Source organism: Artemia franciscana, chromosome 14, assembly GCF_032884065.1.
Source record: "Artemia franciscana chromosome 14, ASM3288406v1, whole genome shotgun sequence".
Classification (NCBI taxonomy): domain Eukaryota; kingdom Metazoa; phylum Arthropoda; class Branchiopoda; order Anostraca; family Artemiidae; genus Artemia; species Artemia franciscana.
In genome coordinates, this window is record NC_088876.1 from 7,125,918 (window position 1) to 7,143,269 (window position 17,352).

General features: G+C 35.8%; 1 protein-coding gene across 1 annotated transcript in view; it reads left to right on the forward strand.

Annotated features, from left to right (window-relative positions):
- LOC136035253 (sister chromatid cohesion protein DCC1-like) overlaps positions 1 to 17,352 on the forward strand; it is a 44,303-nt gene that overhangs the window by 9,428 nt on the left and 17,523 nt on the right. Inside the window, exons 3-5 of the mRNA XM_065716923.1 lie at positions 1,810 to 2,029; positions 11,453 to 11,632; positions 15,533 to 15,697. Of these exons, the coding sequence (XP_065572995.1) occupies positions 1,810 to 2,029; positions 11,453 to 11,632; positions 15,533 to 15,697 (565 nt within the window). The remainder of the gene's footprint in view (positions 1 to 1,809; positions 2,030 to 11,452; positions 11,633 to 15,532; positions 15,698 to 17,352) is intronic.

Genomic DNA, 17,352 nt, shown 5'->3' on the forward strand with positions numbered 1-17,352 from the left:
TTTCGTTGCTGCCCCACCCAATCAATATATCTCTGTATATATCATGACGTGATAAGCAAAAAAATACATCTGTGCTTCTATAAGGGTCATCAAGGGATGTAATTCAGCATTTACACAAAGCTCCGTGTTTCCTAGTTCAAAACTTCATTTCCTGGCTGGGGAACAATTTTCAAAGAGTCACAGGAGCAAGGGCTAATCTTTACTTAACAGTGAGATGATCGCAATATGTTCAGATAACCCACTTTGATATAGAATATAAAATTCCATTTCAGTCAACACGCTTTAGGCTCTGGTTCAAGGGTTAGTAAAATCACCTTCCTTTGCCCTAAGAAAGAATTGTATGTAGATTTCTAAGATTGTATACCATTTTCACCAGTTCGACCCATGATCCGTACTTTTCATAAAAGACTAGACCCTTTTCGCATTCTGGTAACAATCAAAGATCTGGGGGCATAGAAAAATAAAGAGGATTAATTCAAAACTTTGATCCTTCAACGCAATTTATTAAAGCTAACTAGTTACCAGGTAATCATAATGTTGATAGACGTCAAGAAAGGCTATTTGAGAGAAAATATTCCAAGAACAGTTGGATGTGAAATTGGAGAGTTTATGATTTAGTTTTAGGGGAAAACTAGAAAAAAGAGCTAGAAACACTAGCAATTAAGGTTTCAACTTGGTAAAAAGTAAAGTTTTTTAAAGAAGTTCCTGGGTAATAGGTATATTTTATAAATGGGGTAAGGGATTGTGAGAAGCAAAGAAGGCATCACATTTTGAAAAAAAGAGACGTGAAATGGAGGTTACGTATAGAATTAAAAAAGTGGAAGATCCAGCCAGACGACTAAAAATAAGATATTACATTAGTTGGTTAAGAAATTGGGGGTCGTAACCAGTTCGAACTAGTTATAGTCTTAGGAAAGGGTTAGGAATTGAACCAAATTTTCACCCTTCAGAATGGTAATTTAGAAAGTCCTCAAAGTATAAAACGCATTCGGTTCTGAGTTCTCTAGCTTACGAAACGCATTTAGCTCAGATGATAATAAAGTTCTAAGGAAGGTCTAATCCTTTATGTTATTAGCCAATGTGAAATTAACTCTTATAAGCTTATATAATACGGAGGTTTTCTCTGTTCCAGATAGAAACGTTCATAATTGAACGGATTTTTGAACTTTCTCAAAATCAGTGTGTGAGAATCCGTTTCAGAAGCAATGACTGGGTCTTCTTGGGTCTCATTAGGAATAAATGTGGTTGTAGAGTTGGTGTAACAAGAAAATAGGCTCAATTGGTAGCTTCAGTTACCTAGGTAGTATACTAATCTAAGCACTAAGATTGCGTTAAGAGAAAAGGGTTTGTTCCCATTTATGATCTTTACTTGAATTTTATTTTATTTTTACATCTTATTTATATTAATTTAGTTTTTTTATTTACTTTTTATTTTTGAATTTTTTGATGAATTTGGATTCTATATTTACACTGGATGTAAAAAGCTAACTTTTACATCCACGGTAAATGTGGTGGATGAAAAAGTAGATGTAGAAAGTAGAATAGCCAAGCCGCAGCATATTTCACCCTGTTTAAAGTTTATTAAAGTGGAAATGGATAGGAGCATAAGTCTTGGAACTAAGATTGGAATAGTAGAAGTATGGTAATGGCAGAGGTCAAATATGGCTCTGAAACAGACAATTTTAGAGTTTGAGGAAGATTGCTTGATATTTTCTAGAGAATTGTCTAGGTATGGTTTAAGACACTGGTTGGATAGACTGTCTACCAACTTAATGATTTATTTATTGATTTCCAAGAAAATAATTTTAGGTGAGGAAAGCATTTCAGACATACTTTGAATTAAAACCAACAAAGCCTAAACTGAAACGCCTTCGTGAAATGCTTCAGTCTAGATTATATAATGGACCTGAGCTAGAAATGGAGGTCGATAGCAAAACTCTAACGTTCGATGAGCTGTGTGGCAGAATACAAGCAAGTGAAAAAGAACTGAAGGATGCACTGGATGAGAACCATGCCTTCATCTTAAATGGTAAAACCTTAAATCTTTCAAATTAGTAAGGTTGTCAAATTTGATTAAACCCATTGGAAAAAAAAAAAACTCTAAAGGAACTGAAGGATGCACTGGATGAGAACCGTGCCTTGATCTTAAATGGTAAAACCGTATTTCTTTCAAATTAATAAGGTTGTCAACTTTGATTAAACCCATTGGAAAAAAAAATTCTAAAAGAACTGAAGGATGCACTGGATGAGAACCATGACTTCGTCTTAAATAGTAAAACCGCAAGTCTTTCAAATTAATAAAGTTGAACCATGCCTTCATCTTAAATAGTAAAACCGTAGGTCTTTCAAATTAATACAGTTGTCAACTTTGATTAAATCCATTGGCAAAAAAACTGTAAAAGAACTGTCGGATGCACTGGATGAGAACCAAGGCTTCATCTTAAATGGTAAAACCGTAGATCTTTCAAACTAGTAAGGTTGTCAACGTTGATAGAAACCCATTGGCGAAAAGAAATCATTGTCACGTCATCACGTTATTGTCAAGTCTTCTTGTGAATTCACGTGCAAACAGGTGCTTCAGCTAATCGGATTGAATTGGTTAAGTTGAAACTTACACAATCATATGTGTCTAAAAAATTAAGAAAAATTGAAAGTTCCATTTTATTGAGAAAACCTCTATATGCACTTGTGTAGTTTTAGGAGTGACGGTGCCAAATTAAAAAAAAAATAATAATAAGGAGCTAAAAGAAATAATTCGTTAGCGTTTGACTTTTGACTGACACGAAGTTCTAGTCAAATTAACTAATTAGTTTTCTTTATTTATTTTACGGTTCAACGCGGCAATACTGACAAAAATGTGATACTGCCCTAAAAACTTCATAATCTTGAAAAAACCCAAATAAAAATCTAGGAATCGTCGAATAAAGGGTTTTCACATGTGAATAGATTTTTTTTTATATTTGAACTTTTAAGTGTCAAAGTCATTGTGCATTTTTCAATATTGAACGAAAAAAATAGAGTTTTTCTGTGAAAAGTGGAGAGCGAATTTTAACCTGAGGATCGACAAAAATTAGCTTAAAACAGTTGTGAGATTTCAAATCGAAAACAAGCATAAATTACATTTAAATAATAGGAGCAAAACTTAAAACAAACATAAATTACAACAAACTTGGTTTGATGTCACTATCCCTCAAACCCCCAAAAGGCTTGAGTGTGAACCGAAAATTAAATAAATTGCTGATGTAAAAATTTTCATTTGGCCAATTTTTCTATGCATTTGAGAAGAACGTGTTTCAAATGAAGATAATGTTGACGAATTTAATGTATCAGTAGGGTGTGCCGTGCAGAATTAACGATCCTAGCAATAGCAATAGAAGCCTGACTTTTATCAGTTGTATCGTACAGTTGTCAGGACTATTTTATTGACCTATTTGGATTTTATCTTTAAATCAAGAATAAAAAAGAGAAAAAGTAATTCAAATTACTTATGATTAAGCGTACGAAAAATTGTACGAAATTGTACGAAAAATGTAGTTCAATCCCACTTTCTAGGGCTATAATGGAAGAAAGGTTGAGATGGCTAGGCCACGTTCTGTGGATGAAGGATGACAGATTGCCTGAGTTTGTCCTTTTTGGCCAACCGTCTGGGGCTACACGGAAAGCAGGCCGTCCTCGCCTGGGTTGGGAGGATGTCATAAATAAGGATTTAAAGGAAGCAGGAACTTCCTGGGAGATTTAAAGAGGGAGGCCTTGAATAGATTAGGTTGGAGGAGGAGCGTGCGTAGCTGTGCTGGCCTCAGGTAGCTTGATGCTGCAGTGAGTTATTAGTAGTAGTAGTAGTATGATTAACCGACAATTGATATTGAATAGCGCTTCTGTAGAAGATGATTGCTTCTTGGCTGATGCTCTGGCTTATAGCAGACGTGATTTGTAGCAGATGATCAGAAGATAAAGCTTCCATAGAAGATGACCGCTTCTTGGCTGATGATCTGTAGCAGATGATCTGCATTAACAACAGATGGCTCGTACTGGAGAAAAATGTTTCGACGATTGTGCTATCGATGGGAAAATATGATTTTCGGCGGTTTTCAAGAAGTAGAGTTGTAAACCTCCTGTTGAGGATTTTGACGATGCAAAATTAATTTGCCATCCCCTAATTCAGATTCTCTGGAATTTTGTTAATTTTTGGACAACAATTGTTGTTAGTAAAAACGACAGACAACGACACTCTTTTGTGGTATTTTTTTTTTTACTTAAAATGAGCACTTGATATTTCAATTTTAGTTCAAATGATCCCTTTTCCGGTATTCTATGGTTGCTGCCTTGATTTAGTCAGCAGTGGTTTAGAAATTCTTTAAAGGTATTGCCAAATCTTATGTTTATTAACTCAGCGTTAGTTTATCTTTTTACACACACACATAGAAACTAGCATAAACTAGTAGTTACAGGGGTAATAATTTATTTAAAAAGAAAAAAAAAATCAATCTATAAAATACCAAAAGTGTGGTTTGTGACGGTGCCCTATAAGAACAACTATAAGGTATAAGGAATCTAAAGTGTTGGAGGTTGAAACCGTGTACCGAAAAATAAGATCTACGTGGTCCAAGAAGAGAAATTGGGGTAGTCCTAATGTCAGTATGATTGGCATTAGATAGGAGACCTTGTCTAATAGATCAGAAGAAGAAGACTTTTTGAGGATCATTCCATTAATAGTATTAATGAAACCTGCCTTAATGTCATTTCTCTAAAAAAAACGTATTTCTTATTGTATAGAGTTTTGTCGATATTTTATCAGCTAGACTATATAGCAAAAGTGTTCTTTTTCAATTATTTTTCAAGTTTTGGGATATTAAGCCTGAAACCACCCTTAGGCAGGCACTCAAACCCTCTAAGGCAGAGACGATTGGAGAGGGAGAGAGAGGGGCACTTGCTCCAGGTGCAGAAACATTAGGGGCGCAAAATTTTAAATAAACAATCTAACATTTATAATCATTGTTTAATATCTGAAATTTCATTTTATTAAAATAAAGTAGAGGGCGTAGGTGACAATAAGTAGGCTGTAAGCAAATTGAATCCAAAATGTTCATTTTTCCCAAATGTCTCCCCATATAAAGTTAGGAAAGTTTGATTGAAAGAAATGAAAAATTTTGTTAGTAAACGATTTTCTTTAATAAATTTAAATATTGTTAATATTTGGCTAGAAAATTTTGGGAGACAGGACAGGGTGCCCTAATCAAGATTTACTTAGGCAGCGCACTAGAGCTGCGTAAGTAAAGAGCAACGTGAGCATAAAGTATTTTTTTTTTGTTTAGACCAGGGGATTTCGTATCGAATGAGTTGTCGTAGGAAGTTCGAAAAGGGCTCATTCGATTGGAAGTTAAAAGGGTTAGTGCCCTTTTAAAAGTTGAAAATGATTGGAGGGCAACTAGCCCCCCTCCCACCCCATTGTTTCTCCGAAAACATTCAATCAAAATTTTAAGATAGACATTTTGTTCAACGTAGCTGAAAGATCTGGAAATTATGTAATTAAGGATCAGACCCCCCCCCCCAAATCCCCGAGGACAAGGGTTAAAAGCTATGCCTTAGGGGCATTTAAGGTTTATATAAAAAGTGTGATCGTATAAACTTCGGAGAGGGCTCGCTAGGTTGCTAATTATAAGTTTTAGTGACCTTTTTGAGATTCAAAGTGATCGGAAGGTGGATACCCCCCCACACACCTTGTATTTTCCCGAAATACTTCTTATAGAAATTTTGAGATGGCCGTTCGTTGTCATAAAAATTTCGAAAAGAGCTCATTTAATTGAAAATTGAAAGGGCTAGTGCGCTTTTTAATAGTCAAAAGTGATTGGAGGGCAACTAACCCCCCTCCCACGCCTACCATTTTCCCAAACAAACTCAATTATAAATTTGAGATAGATTTGGAAATTATGTCTTCGGAGATGACAACCCCCCCCCATAGCCCTCGGGGCAAGGGTTAAAAGTTATGCCCTGGGGGTATTTAAAGGTTTATGTAGAAAGGGTGATCGTAGAAACTCCGGAATGGGCTCATTTGATCGGAAATCAGATATTCTAGTGCCATTTTTAAGGATCAGAGGGTGGAATCCCCCCTCCACACACACCTCGTATTTTCCTGAAATTCATCTGATAGAAATTTTGAGATGGCCATTTGACGTCGTAGAAGCTTCGAATGGAGCTCATTCTATTAAAAATTGAAAGGGATAGTACTCTTTTTAAAATTCGAAAGTGATTGAAGGGCAATTAATCCCCTTCCCATGCCCACCATTCCCTCAAACACATCCAGTCAAAATCTTGAGATAGCCGTTTTGTTCATCTGGAAATTATGTCTTTGTGGCTTTGAGGATGACAACCTTCCTAGAGCCCTCTGGGCAAGGGTTTTAAGTTATGCTCTGGGGGCATATAAGGTATATATAGAAAGAGTGATTGTATAAACTTCAGAGGGGGATCATCAGATTGGTAATCAAAAGTTCTAGGGCCCTTTTTAAGATTTAGAGTTATCAGTGTGAGTGGATACCCACTCATACCTCATATCTTTCCGAAATGCATTTGATAGAAATTTTGAGATAACCATTTGTTGTCTTAAAAACTTCGTAAAGAGCTCGTTCGATTGGAAATTGAATAGGCTTGTGCTCTTTTTAACAGTCGAAAGTGATTATAGGGCTACTAACCCAACCCCCACCCCGACGCCCACCGTTTCCTCAAACACATCCAATCAAAATTTGATATAACCATTGTTGAAAGGTCCGGAAATTATGTCTTTGAGAATGACAACCCCTCTAGAGCCCTCAGGGCAAGGGTTGTAAGTTGTACTCTGGGGCCATATAAGGTATATATATAGAACGATTGATCTTATAAACTGTGGAGGGGGATCATTGGATTAATAATCAAAAGTTCTAGTACTATTTTTAAGATTCAGAGTGATTGGAGGGTGGATACCCCCCCCCACACCTTATATTTTCCCGAAATGCATCTGATAGAAATTTTGAGATGGCCATTTTTGTCTTAGAAACTTCTAAAAGAGCTCATTCGATTGGAAATTGAAAGGGCTAGTGCCCTTTTTATTAGTCAAAAGTGATTAGAGGGCAACTAACTCTCCTCCCACGCCCACATTTCCCCAAACACATTGAATAAAAATTTCGAGATAGCCATTTTTTTTTACGTAATTGAAAGGTCTGGAAACTATGTCTTTGAGGATGACACCCCCCACAACCTTCAGGACAAGGGTTGTAACTTATGCCCTGGGGGGGATATATGGCGTATATTGAAAGGATGATCGTGTACCTTTGGAGTGGGCACATTGAATTGGTAATCCAAAGTTCTTGTCCTCTTTATAAGATTCAGAGTGATAGGAGCTCTTTAATAGTTGAAAATGATTGGAGGGCAACTATCCCCCCTCCCACTTCCTCCGTTTCCCCAAACACATCCAATAAAGGTTTTAAGATAGCTATTTTTTTCAACGTAGTTGAAAGGCCTGGAATTCATGTCTTTAAGGCTGCCCTTCCACAGCCCCCAGGGCGAGAGTTGTAAGCTATGCCCTGGGGGCACATAAGGTATATATATATATATATATATATATATATATATATATATATATATATATATATATATATATATATATATATATATATATATATATATATATATATATATATATATATATATAGGGTGATTGTATAAACTTTGGAGCGGGCTCATTTTATTCTTAATCAGAAGTTAAGACTCAGAGTGATCGGAGGGTGCATATCCACCACCACTCCTTGTATTATCCCGAGACGCATTATATAAATTTTGAGATCGCCATTTGTTGTCATAGAAACTTCGAAAAAAGCTCATTCAATTGGAAATTGAAAGGGCCATTGCTATTTTTAATAGTCGAAAGCGTTGGAGGGCAACTAACCTCTCTCCCTCTCCCACCATTTCTCCAAACGCTTTAAAATTTTGAGGGATAATCCTTTTGTTTAGCGTAACTGAAAGAACCGAAAAATCTGCTTTTAAGCATAGCAACATCACCCCCCCCCACATCCTTTAGGGCAAGGTAAGTTATGCCCTGGGGTATATAATATATACAAAGGGTGATCGTACGATCTTTGGAGGGGGCTCGTTGGACTGGTAATAAGAAGTTCTAGTGTTCTTTTAAGATTCAGTGATCAGAGGGTGGATAGCCCCTACTCCTCCAAGCCTCATGTTTTCCCTTAATGTATCTGATAGAAATTTTTAGATGGTCATTTGTTGTCGTAGAAACTTCAAAAAAGGCTTGATTGGAAACTGAAAGGGCTAAATCCCTTTCTATTAGTCGAAAGTAATTGGAGGGCAACAGGCCCCCCACACCCATCAATTCCCAAAACACATCTAATCAAAATTTTGAGAGAGCTATTTTGTTCACTGTAATTGAAAGGTCTGGAAATTATGTATTTGACAACTCCCATACCTTCTCAAAACCAGGACATAATTTGCACTTTACTGATAAAAAAAAAATGGCTGTGGACTGTCAGTTTAGTATACATATACTGATACATGTTCCTTAAAGTTTTATTGATTTCTAATTTATTCAATTTAAAAAAGTTAAAACATTTTAAACATATTTTGCTTATTTAAATCATACAATATATAACTGAGTCAAAATCAAAACGAGCAAAAATTAACATCAGTATGGCTGACAACCCCCATGCCTTCTCAAGACCAGAACATAATTTGCACTTTACTGAAAACAAAATATATTCATAAAATTTTTCACTTTGTTTTTAAAATGTTTAAATGGTTTTTACTAGATATGTGAAGGGGAAAGTCCACCCCCTTGCACTCCAATTACAGCGTGAGTGCCTGGTGCCCTTTTTAAGAGTAACAAGAGGTGTGAGGGCAAATAGCCCTTCTATCAAGACTGTTCGTTTTCCAGATGCATCCAGTCAAAATTTTGAGACAGCCATTTTGTTCAGCATAGTGGAACGGTCCAGCAACTATGTCTAGGGATATTCGGTATGTCAACCCCCACAATTGCATAATGCAATTGGCCCATTATGCTTTAAAACTAAATATTGCTTTAAAATAAATTAAAAGGCATTGCGTTAAATGGTTGCCAATAAGACACCTCGGCAATATAGCAAGAACGACTGGAGGTATTAAGTTGAAACTTATAGGGACACTACTATTACTAGTTCTGCTCTTACAATTTAAGTATATAAAAAGAGTGTAAGTATATCCAGATTGTCAAAAAGCATAGATAGGATCTTTTGGGAATTATGTTAAGTTTGATTTTACAGGTCAACTTTAGAAGCTGTAAAATTTAAATAAAAATTACTGTTTGTGTCAGGATTAAAAATTATTGAAAAAGTTTCTCCGACATACAAATAGTAAGCAATTCTATGGATTATTATAGAAGAAAACTGAAAAGATATACATTATTTTTTTTCCATTAAAAAGACTATGTCAATAAAAAACGAATAGAAATTAATTTTAATTTTTTTTTTCACAAGACAAGTTTTTCGAATTAAAGTAAAGAGCTCCATTAAGCCAAGAATAAGCAAAAATAAAGACTACCACAGATCACTATCAACAAATAAAGGACACTCAAAACGAACGGAAATTAAAATAAATAGCCGAGTCAAACTCAAAGTGAGCAAAAATTAACATGAGTATGGCTGATAACCCCTATGCCTTCTCAAGACCAGAACACAATTTGCACTTTACTGAAAAAGAAATATGTTTGAAATGTTTTCACCTTTATTACTTTCATAAATCAAAAATTATCAAAACCTTAACGAATAAATGTCAGTATCTGACATTTGGCAATTTAACTGACATCTGGCAATTTAACTGACAACCCTGGTTTAACTAGTTTAACTGGGCATTTGTTTTTTACTGGACCAGTAGTGTGGAATTTTTTACCAATGAGTATAAGGTTATCTGACAATGTTAGCCAGTTTAAGAGTAGACTGAAGAACCACCTTCTGGGAAGAAAATAAATAAATAATTTAAATGGGATGGCTTATTGACTTGTTTTTTTAAGTATGATTTTTTTTTTTCTCCCTTTCTTTCTCTTCTTATTCTTTGTTTTCTTGTTGTTTTCTTTTTCCCACTTTTTTGTTTCATTTCGTTTCATTTTTTTTGTTAATGTTGTTGGTATTGGTGCTCATTAATGTTTATCAGCCACCACTAACAAGTCTTTGACTTTCTAAAGTGGCTGATGGGGTTTTTTGTATATTGATGATATGTATAATAAAAAGTGTGTCTCTCTCTAAAGTAAAGCGCGAATTGTGTCGCAAACTTGGGTTTGGATCGCCCCATAGTAAATTACACCTCTTGCGCAAGAGAGATCAGAACCGCTACAGCATATAGGCCATGCACAAGGCCCTATTTAGTGATCTTTGATCAATGAGGGGTTTTGACTAGCACTCAGCTAGAGTTGACTAGATTTTGACTAGACTAGTACTTGATATCTAAATTTAATTTTCTGACATAAATTGATTTCGATCGAAATAAACTTCTCCAAATATGTCTTTGACACTGAAAATTCTAATGGTCCTTGTTTCATGATGCCGCTTTTATACCGTCTCAGGCTGTAATAGTTATCATTCTTGAATTATTATTCAATGATAAATTTTATCACTGAATAGTTTTTTTTTTACATGTGTTTTTAAACTGTCAGTTACTATTGACTGTGGTTCGCTCTTTGGTTGATGGCTGCTATAACAGCAACCTTGATAATAGTTTAAAATCGATAAAAATAGGTAAAGGCATGTATGTACAATTTTTAATTGTACAAACAAAAAATTATACACAAAAATTTTTAATTGTACACAAAAAATTATCTTGATTCTTTTGTCACAAAAATTTAAAATAACTAAAGAAATAATCTTTAAATAATATTGAAAATAATTTGTTTTAAATTAGTTTTCAAGTTATTTAAAAAATTATTTGGGAATATTTTATTTTATTATAAAATCAAGTCCAAATAAAACATATTATAGTTACAGAATTAACGGAAGGAATAGTGAACGTTATTGTGGAAAGACTGGTGTGCGCGCATTCCTAGGGAGTGAGAGAAATGATTCCTTTGGGTGATTTTAAGACAAATTTCTAAAAAAAAAAATAGCATAATATTTTACGTATATAAAATGCTATTACAGCAAAAATACTATATTGTATTCAAAGATGTATTTGGAATTCTATTATAGGATTCAAAAATGGTTTAGACAGCTGAAAATTTTTGGGATATATGATATATACTTATATACTGATATATACGGTATCGGCGTTTACGGCTACGGTATCGGCATCGAAGTGAAATTCGTCTTCCATCACGATTTGGCCACTAAGTTCATCAGCCTTTTTATCTTATAGGTGATATAGGTGAATATCGAACATTAGATATTGATTATTGCTATAGGACGTGCGATACCGATTACTATCGGAGATCATCAGCCTTTTTATCTTATAGGTGAATTTCGAATATTAGATATTGATTATTGCTATCGGACTTGGAGTCTTATCGAAGGCGTTAAAGAGGAAAATTCTTGGTCGTTGAATTCGATGAAGAAAAGTGTCATTCTTGAAAGTATTTCTCATATTTCACCTGTGTACGTGATCGAAGCGTTCCTGAAACGATTTTGTCACATCTGTAAGTTGTTTTTCAATGACCGAAAATTTGCCATGACGAATTCTTGGGCGTTTAATTCTATGATGAAAAGTGTCATTCTTGATTGTATTTTTCATATTCCATCTATGTATATGGTTGAAGCGTGCCTGAAATGGTTTTCCATGTAAGTTATTTTGCCATGACCAACTATTGGTCACTAAATTCTGTGAAGAAAATTGTCATTCTTGAAAGTTTTCTCATATTAAATTTATGTGTGTGATTGAATTATGCTTGAGATGATTTTGCTATGTCTGTAAGTTGTTTTGCCATGACAAATTTGTCGTGATCAATTCTTGGTCATTAGATCACATGAAAAAAAAATGTCACTCTCGAAAAGTATTTCTCATATTACATTCGTGTATGTGATTGAATTGTACTTGAGATGATTTTGCTATGTCTGTAAGTTGATTTGCCATGACAAAATTTGTCGTGACCAATTCTTGGTCTTATATCACATGAACAGAAGTGTCATTCTTAAAAGTATTTCTTACATTGCATTTATGTATGTGATTGAATTGTGCTTGAAATGATTTCGCTATGTCTGTAAGTTGTTTTGCGATGACCAAATTTATTGTGACCAATTCCTGGTCATTAGATCACATGAAGAAAAGTGTCATTCTTGAAAATATCGCTCATATTACGTTTGTGTATGTGATCGAATTGTGCTTGAGATGATTTTGCTATGTGACAATTTTGTTCATGTGATTTATTCTTATAAAAAACTCGAACAATGTTTCCAACGACTTTTTTTCTGAACTTGTTTCAGTAGACGGCACAACGACAATTGGGTCTACCATATTTTGATATCTTAAAACGAATGTGTTTCTCTCGTAGAGCGGGTGCCGAAGCAAAAACTTGAGGTATTTGCAGCATCGGACCGGAGTTTTACTCTGTCAGTTTGTGTGAGCCAATCCAGTAGCGGAGATGCTATTGGGTTGGCTAACTGCCTGATTGGAAAACCGCCGTGTAAAGCTTTGCAAGAATTTTCCCTGTTCAAGCTAAATTTCAGAGACATCAATTTTTTACGACATTTTCCCACCCCAACCGCGGACGACCTGCTTCCCGTTTAGCCCTAAATGGTTGGCCGAAAAGGACAATCGGTCATCCTCTATCCGCAGAATGTGCCCTAGCCATTTCAACCTTTATTTTATTTTAGCCCTAGAAAGCGGGATTGAACCAGGCTTTTCGTACAGCTTACTGTTTGAAATACGGTCAGTCAGCCGGGTATCCAGAACAACCGTAGCTATAATTATGTAAAATCGTTTAACATTTGTTGTTCCCTATCCATTTGAATTAACTTTCCAGATATAGTGTCGTATTAACCCTCCCCCTTTTCTCTCTCTCTCTGTTTTTATGGCACTTGGTATTAACCAAGTGACATATAGCAATCGCCAATTCTGTCGGTCTGTCGGTCTGTCTGTCGGTCCCGGTTTTGCTACTTTAGGCACTTCCAGGTAAGCTAGGATGATGAAATTTGGCAAGCGTATCAGGGACCGGACCAGATTAAATTAGAAATAGTCGTTTTCCCGATTTGATCATCTGGGGGGGGGGGGGGGTAGGGGGCCGGTTAATTCGCAAAAAATAGAAAAAATGAAGTATTTTTAACTTATGAGTGGGTGATTGGATCTTAATGAAATTTGATATTTGGAATGATATTGTGTCTCAGAGCTCTTATTTTAGATTTCGACCGGATCTGATGACATTGGGGGGAGTTGGAGGGGGGAAACCTAAAGTCCCGGTTTTGCTAATTTAGGTACTTCCAGGTAAGCTAGGACGCTGAAATTTGGCAAGCGTATCAGGGACCGGACCAGATTAAATTAGAAATAGACGTTTTCCCGATTTGAACATCTGGGGGGGGGCCGGTTAATTCGGAAGAAATAGAAAAAATGAAGTATTTTTAACTTATGAGCGGGTGATTGGATCTTAATGAAATTTGATGTTTGGAATGATATTGTGTCTCAGAGCTCTTATTTTAAATCCCGACCGGATCTGATGACATTGGGGGGAGTTGGAGGGGGAAAACCTAAAATCTTGGAAAACACTTAGAGTGGAGGGATCGGGATGAAACTTGATGGGAAAAATAATCGCAAGTCCCAGATAGATGATTGACATAATCGGGACTGATTCGCTCTCTTTGTGGTAGTTTGGGGGGGGGGGGAGTAATTCTTAAAAATCAGAAAAAATGAGGTATTTTCAACTTACGAACGGGTGATCGGATCTCAATGAAATTTGATGTTTAGAAGGATATCGTGTCTTAGCGCTCTTATTTTATAACCAAAACGGATCCGCTCTCTTTGGGGTATTTGGGGGGGGGGGGGGGTTAATTCTGAAAAATTAGAAAAAATGAGGTATTTTTAACTTACGAACGGGTGATTGGATCTCCATGAAATTTGATATTTAGAAGGATATCGTGTCTCAAAGCTCTTATTTTAAATCCTGACCGGATTGAAGGGATTGGGATGAAACTTGGTTAGAAAAATAAGCAGAAGTCTTGCATGCGTGATTTACATAATTGGAATGGATCCGCTCAATTTGGGGGGGGGGGGGGTAATTCTGAAAAATAAGAAAAAATGACGTATTTTTAACTTACGAAGGAGTGATCGGATCTTCATGAAACTTCATATTTAGAAGGACCTCGTAACTCAGATATCTTATTTTAAATCTCAACCGGATCAAGCGTAATTGGGCGGGGGCAGTTGAGGGGACCGGAAATCTTAGAAAATACTTAAAGCGGTGAGATCAGGATGAAACTGGATGGGAAGAATAGAAACCTGTCTAAGATACGTGACTGACATAACTGGACCGGATCTGCTCTCTTTGGTGGAATTGGGGGGGGGGGGTATTTTGAAAATTGAGGTATTTGTAACTTACGAAAGGGTGACCAGATCTTAATGATATTTGATATTTAGTTGGGTCTTGTGCTTTAAAGTTCTAATTTCAAATTCCGACCAGATCCTGTGACATTCGGGGGAGTTGGAGGGGGAAACCGGAATTCTTGGAAAACATGAAAATTGGGGTATTTTTGTCTTACGAATAGATGATCGGATCGTAATGAAATTTGATTTTTAGAAGGAATTCAAGTCTCAGAGCTCTTGTTTCAAATCCCGACCAGATCTTTTGACATTGGGGGGTGTTGGAGGGGGAAATCTTGGAAAAACACTTGGAGTGGAGGAATCGGGATGAAGCTTGGTGGATAGAATAAACATATGTCCTTGATACGTGATTGACAGAATCGTACTGGATTCGCTCTCTTTGGGGGAGTTAGGGGGAGGGGTTCAGTGATTTGGCGAGTTCGGTGCTTCTGGACGTGCTAGGGCGATGAAAATTGGTAGGCATGTCAGGGAGCTGCACAATTTGACTTGATAAAGTCGTTTTCCCAGATTCGACCATCTGGGGGGCAAAAGGGAGAGGAAAAATTAGAAAAAATTAGATATTTATAACTTACGAGTGGGTGATCGGATCTTAATAAATTTTGATATTTAGAAGGACTTTGTGACTCAGAGCTCTTATTTTAAATCTTGACTGGCATTAAGCCTCTTATTTTCCTTTTTAAATCAATCTATTGATTCATAGAATTTTGTTAGAGCTCATACCATATGATCTCTTGGCTCTTAGCTCTTCTCGCCTCGTCACAAGTGCCATATGAGCTCTTAGCTCTTGTTCTCCTTCTCTCTTTTGGCCTCCAATAGAGACAGAAGGATTGAGCTGTCATGAGGGTATAAGATATTAATTAAATTCTTCTGGTATTTCTTGGGAAAGGCTAAAATAGGAACTGTAAACAAGTTAGGGTTAATATTTATAACTAGCCTGGCTTCATTACTTTTCATAAACAATTTTAACCTATAATTAAATCCTAAATATATTTAATTAAATTTGTTTTAGCTGATGAAGACGAGGATATCATTTCCCTAAATCATGAAGAGATTGCAAGGTTCTTTGGAGAGTTTCTATTTAATAGAAATCAGCAGTATAGTCTGACGGAGTTTCTCTCCTATTGGCAAGAGAGTGTACCAGAAGGCGTTGTTGTTGATATTAAACATCTTAGCGGTAAGTGACTGCTCAGACCAAGGCTGCATCCAGGAGGAGGGGTGTTATCGGGTTTAAACCTCCTTGATATATGTACACATATTGTACACAGACGAAACTGGGTACACACTTATTTATCTAGTGATTCTTAATCTAGATTATCAAACCAATCAAATTTGATCAGAAATTACAATATAGGCCCTAGGAGGTTTGTATCAATTAAAATCCTGTTTTCTGCGCAGGCCAGAGTGGCGTTTTGCAGATGTATTTTACTATTCTGACCGTGGGTAAATGTAGCGTCATACTCACAAGGGGGGCAAATTATATTGGGCTAATTTTACAGCTGCCGAAAACATTCTCTTTCTGTGCATTTCTCTTCCATTTTCTTTTGATGCCATGACAGTCAGGGTTGCCAACTCAGTCCTAGTTGCCTAATTTTTACCTGTCTTAAAACATATTCCGATAAAATTTGTCACATGTCGGAATGGTACTCACGATTATATTTACCCATTATTGTAACTATAATAACTGCAAGTTTAAAAACTTGTTCTGGAAAAAATTAACTTCTTAATGAAAAGATTGCCAGTAGAAACCGATTCAGGAATGATAAATATTATTTCAATTAATCTTAGTAATTAGAGTTAATTTTGAAAGCAAATTTATAAAAATTTCGAGAAAGAGCCTGAGACCTTTCAAAAATGATATTGGAACAAAACGGTGTACCATTGGAACCATCATAATCGAAAACCCTTTATAGGACGATGGCAATCCCCTGTCTTGGATAACAAGAAATCACTTTTTTGCGTGGGGAGCATTGATGGCTTTGTTTTTTTCTTTTCATTTTCATTTTAAGAATGATTGTATCGAATTAGTGTTCATAGAATGTTGGGAGAGGACTCGTTTAAAAGAAAATGGCAATATGTAGTTTCCTTTTTAAGTAACAAAAGAGGTGTTGCCACAGCACAGTGGCTTTTCCTGACATTTGTGCCAGAGAGTTTTTGCCCAAAGTGGTTCAAATGCTGGAGAACTGCAAATAATAAGCAAACTGAATGTTAAGATAAGCAATCAATTTTTCATATTATAGAACTCTAAACAAAAACAAAAGCAGAATATTGTAGAATAACAAGAAAATTACTTTTTTGCATGAATAGCACTGATGTGTCGTTTTTTTTTCACCGGTTGGGGGGGGGGGCGGACTGTAACATCCCGGGAAGGCTGTTTAAGGGTTCATTTGGAAGGAAGTTGCAAAATCTAGTTTTTTAATTAACAAAAGATTATATTGTAATCAAATACGATAACCCGCACAACTTTGACTGGTACACAGTTATTTATCTAGTGATCCATAATCTAGATTATCAAACCGATTGCATACCTTGGTGAGGTTTTTCGTTCACGCACCCACAGAGGTATTGTATTTATATCATAAGATAATTGTAAATTTGTTCGAAAATTACATTGTCTTCTTAAGGAATGTTTCACTTTATAACATTAATTATATAAGTAGAATTCGTACCGTAGGGTGAATATAGTGGTGTACCCCCATGGAAAAATTATTTTACCTTCTCAAGAAAAAAGGGAATGGCAAATCCGCTATCAAATCTGTTGAGGATTTAACACTAATGACGTTTTTACACAAAAATATTCTTTGTTTATTTTCTGTTGGTTGATTTTTATTT